The sequence below is a fragment of the Populus nigra genome, chromosome 8 (assembly GCF_951802175.1).
Source record: "Populus nigra chromosome 8, ddPopNigr1.1, whole genome shotgun sequence".
In the NCBI taxonomy this organism is placed as follows: Eukaryota; Viridiplantae; Streptophyta; class Magnoliopsida; order Malpighiales; family Salicaceae; genus Populus; species Populus nigra.
In genome coordinates this window covers 16,410,493-16,415,550 of record NC_084859.1, presented here as the reverse complement: position 1 = coordinate 16,415,550, position 5,058 = coordinate 16,410,493, and the positions used below count along the sequence as shown (strand labels likewise).

At 33.8% G+C, this 5,058-nt stretch overlaps 1 protein-coding gene across 1 annotated transcript; it reads right to left on the bottom strand.

Moving 5' to 3' along the window:
- Positions 1-2,237: 2,237 nt before the first annotated feature.
- LOC133700361 (transcription factor MYC2-like) lies at positions 2,238-4,060 on the bottom strand. The gene has a single exon (XM_062123860.1). It carries the CDS (start codon positions 3,912-3,914, stop codon positions 2,517-2,519), a length of 1,398 nt encoding a protein of 465 aa, XP_061979844.1. The 5' UTR covers positions 3,915-4,060; the 3' UTR covers positions 2,238-2,516.
- Between the last annotated feature and the right edge of the window lie 998 nt (positions 4,061-5,058).

Genomic DNA, 5,058 nt, shown 5'->3' with positions numbered 1-5,058 from the left:
CTATGCTAAAAGTCCAAACAGCTGCCCCCCTGATAAGTGCACCGTCCACGGCCCGCGGCCCGGGACAAAAGCTTACTAGCTAGAAGGAAAGAGACGGCAGGAATATTAGTTCCTGGTCAGAACAGCTCCACCTTCTTGACCAATATCTTACCCATTGATTGCTCCATGTGAAACGAAACAATCAAGACATGAAATGCATGGAGAAAAACAAATTAAGCGAAAGGAAATGATGTGTATATATAGCAAGAATATCGAGTTCATGGAAATGAGGACCATTGCCGATCGACTTTGCGGAGGAAACTTCATTTTCCACACAACTTTATTACCACCCTACCCTAGTTTCTGGTTTCTCCAAAGCGAGTTTTCCCAAGGAAAGAAAAAAAAAATCATGGGACTGAAAGCATTTTGAAAACATAGGTCAGACTAAATGAATGCCAAACCAACGGGCACACGCACGCATGATTGTAAGGTTTACTTGGTCAATATTCAAATGCTCGTTACTGTTTAGAGCGTGCAGATGATCATCATGCAAATAGAATAGCAGATATAATATATATAAATCCCCCAGTGCAAATATCTCAAGAATGAAAACAATTCTTAATTAATTAATTTGCAGTCCTGCAATTATTGTTCTATTACTTAATTTTATTTTCTCACAAAGGAGGAGTGATTATTATCTTTAATTAGAGGTTTTTGGAATAATGATTGAGATTGTTTCTTAAAATATTTTCATTTAAAAATACATTAAAAAATATATTTTTTATTTTTTAAAAATAATTATTTTTGATATCAGCACATCAAAACTATTCAAATATATATATATATATATATATAAATAAATTTAAAATTTTAAAAAATAAATTTTCTTATAAACCGGTCGTTCGTGAGTACACCACTACCCTCAAACACACATTTATTCTCTAACCTTTTGTGAGTTCTATATATCTTAATTGCATGGATTTTTTCTAAAATGCATCGGGAAGGCATACCTTGAACAAACTTACCTTCTTGTATTTGCATTTCTATTTTTTCCACTTCTCTTTCGCATTTTCTTTTCAAGTCCTTTTTCGTTTTTGAGCATTGAAGAATCCATTTTAGACTTTCCTCTCATTCCATTTGTTTTGAAAATTAGCACGTGCTTAAAGTCGAAGGCTGACCAAGTTAAAAACTCCAAATGCCTAGTATTAATTAATATTTAATTGAAAATAAAGATATACATTCATCTTTTTATTCTATAATTATAGAAAATGATGAAAAAGCAAGTTCTGTTCATTTGGTTTTATTTGAAAAGATAAAATCACATTAAATTTTAAATAACCAAATCGAATAAGTCAGTACTCACTACTATACTTCGGCTTCGGCTGCAAGGCTTCTTGTATTTTATTTTTTATTTTTTTCATTAATCTTGGATTTAATATACTTTTTACGAGATCTTATAGTTCTTCTCGCATTTGTCCAATTTGTCTAACATTATACTTGGGTTAAAGCTTAATCTTAATTGTTTGTTTTTTTATTTATTTTTCTTGTATCTTATGTGTCTTTGGACTGCATTGAAAATTTCATGTAGATTGTTAATATTTCAATCCTCAAATATTTTGGTAAGAACATGTATCAAGTAAAAATAAAAATAACATAGATATTAATGAGTTTCTACAAAAAAAAAAATGCTAGTTGTCTGTCTATTTGTGAAATAATATCAATTTCTTAAATCTGGATCTTAGATCGTTAGTTTTCTCTATAAAATTTTCATTTTATGTTTTATTTTGACTTACTTGCAGTTAAATGTTAGTCCATTTCACTTTCTATGAAGAGAATTCTATTATATTTAGGTTGATTTTAAATCTAGCTGTAGAAATCCTTCACAATGTTAGTATAATAAAATCCTATCTCTGTAAAAAAAAATCATCCAAAAACCAGATAGTATTAGTATTGTAATTCACTCTCTACCAAATAATGCATGGTCCTAAATCGAGTGACACAACATTAATTAACGCCCGAAAGAGAAGAAGTGATCAGGTCTTTGAAGTTCTTATAAGATGATGCACAATCATTGAAACATTTAATCACTACACTACTGATCATAGCTCTAGTTCTTTACGGACCATAATTTCAACCTGGGAGAAAATTCTCTAGCATACGAACATAACAAGTAATGAAGTATCCATGTGCTCTAAATATTAAGATTCAACGATTGAAAATATGTAATATTCATAAGATGAGTACTTCCAAAGCATATCAAGGGAGGAAACTAACAAGGACTAGAAAGATTGAGCAAGCAAGCAATTGACGTGCCTGCTTCTTCAATAAATTAAACTGACAACATAATCTAACTTATCACACGATCGAGTGGGATAAAGCAAAGGAACTAGCAACTTAATTCAAGTACATATGGTAATATCATTTTATGTTCCTTGCGATAGGAACTTCACCTTTGGAGCTTGCGTGATTTCTACGACGAAATTGAACCGTTTCTCTTACATCTGAGTGCACCAAATCATCATTGTTAATTAGTTGGCCTAGTTCTGCATTCTTTGAAAAATAGCAGCCCTCATCGCCTCTTCAGTTACCAATCCATCATCAATCCTGATTACAACATCTTGCAGCACCAGCTCCTTGACCCTAGTCACGCTCAAATGATGAACTGGAAATTCTAGCTCTCTAAGTGCATCCATCAATCTTGCAGCAGGATAATTAATATCTGGGGACTGAACTCGGATCAGACCTTCCGATCCCAAAATCTTCACATCCACTTCCACTGCATTATTGGACATATAATTTGGAGGAGGCCTTATGTGATTCACCATGGTGCTGGTGCTGGTGCTTTGATTGTCATAAATGTTTGCACAGCTTGAGATTGTTGATTTCTTGGATACTACTTGTAGATTTGCTTCCAATTCATTAACTTTTCTCTTGAGCTCTTTGATATAAGTGACTGCATCTGCAAGCAAAGAAGCTCTGTCCATTTTTGACACATTTGGAACCACAGATCGAAGTGCGTAGAATCGATGATTAAGCCTCTCTCTTCGCTGCCTTTCTGCTTCCACATGGTTTAGAGGTGATTCCTTTCCACCTGGCTTTCTTCCTCTCTTCTTGAACCCGATATGATTCTCTCTGAATCCAGCATCTGAATCAGAACGCCCCGAGTCGGAAGATGATAGGCCTTGGCCGAAGACCTCTTTTTTATTCTCTAGAGAAGAAGTTCTCTCCGTTTGAGGACTTGAAAACAACCCAATATCAAGGAGATTAGAAACATTACAGTTTGAAATTTGAGGTTGAGATTCATGGTTGGACTGCTGTGGAACCGGATTTGCATTAATTTCTGCACCGAAAATTGATTTGGCTAGTTGCACTAGGCTCCAATCTTCGCTGATAAAAACTGGGGAACCCAATTCAAGAACCCCAGATGGAGTTGAAACACAGACGAAAGTCTGAATTCCATGCATCCGAGCTTCTGTAACTCTTTCGCATTCGTAAATTTGCAGTTCACGATCACCTGTCAACCAAATAGAAGAACCAGAGGTAAATGCTCTGCCGAGAATTCCATCTCCAACGGCAAATACTCGTGTTACCGATACTGTGTAGTACCATTCAACAACATCACCATCAACCAATCTCTCCAGGTCCATATCCTCATTGAAAAGAGACTTTCTTTCGATATTGAACCCGAATTTGGGATGGTTTTGCTTGTTGCTATCCTTGCTTGAATACTTTTTATTGCCGCGGAAATGACCATCGCCCCATGACAAAACAGGGCGGCCACTAGCATCCTTTGATGCCTGCCAGAAGATTGAGTAAACCCACCATTCTGGCCGGCTATGAAGGAAGAATTGGAGGCGTTGTTGAAGCGTTGAAGTGGTTTCTTGAGCAAGTGAGATGAGTGAAGAGGAGGAAGAAGGGGACAGTATCTCTTCCATTGATCAATTTTCTTTTCTTTCTTTGGGTTTTTTTATTGGCTTCTCTGCTCTACTTCACCGTGTTTGATAGAGTGTGAGAGTGGTGGAAATTGTAGAAAGCCAAAAATTAATTAATCGTAAATGAAAGAGAAGTGCGAGGTCATGTACAAGAGATTTCTGCTTATAAATAGACTTCCAATCAAGCAGTGTCTTTCGTCATGTACATTTTTCACTGTTTGTCAACATTATCACGGGAGTTTCTTACAAATATGATGATCCACTCCATTTGGTATAAATTATGTTCTGGTTTCATTGAATGTTGTCACATCTATTGCATAATGATTTTGATTGAGATTTCTGGTGACGTTTAAGGGGCCATTACTTCTGTTTATGATTTAACCCTTTTTAAGTACTTTGCTTTGATACGAGGGAAGATCCGTCACCTGATTTATTTATTTATTATCGGAAGTGTTTGTATATATATTAACTATAACAAAAAAAAAAAATTGATTTTTCACAGTGAATTATACTGTGTAAATCCACAGTAAAAAACAATACAAGTTCTTTTAATTATATTTATTTTTTTAATTAATCTGTTTTTATTTAATTTAATTTGTTAATATTAAATTTTTTTCTATTTAGTTATCACACTCTCATGACATGGATTTTAGGTTCGGTGGGTTAATTCAGTTGATTCAGATTTTTTTTCTTAATTAGTTTTTTTCTTTCAATTTCATCTTTTAATATTAATTTGATTAAAAATTAAATTTCTTGATTTATTTTATTTACTTTTCATTAGATTATTATGATCTCATGAGAGAATTTTATTGTACCCCTCCTCATAAAGCACTCTTCATTGAAATAGCGCTTTGCTTTGTTTTTTTCTCTTTATTTTTTTCTTTTCAATTAATATTTTTTTTACTGTTATTCTTTAATATTATTTTTTTTTTCTATTTAGTTATCACACTTTCATGACATAACTTTGCAACCAAACTCATATCCAAGGCTCTTAGGTTTGGTATTGCAACCAAACCCAAGGCTCTTGGGTTTAGATTTGTAGATAGACTTAACGATCTTGCATCTTAACTTTTTTATATATTTTTTATGCCAAATAAAATTAGCCTGCGGCGTAGCGCAAGCCACCTAACTAGAATATATCAAATAT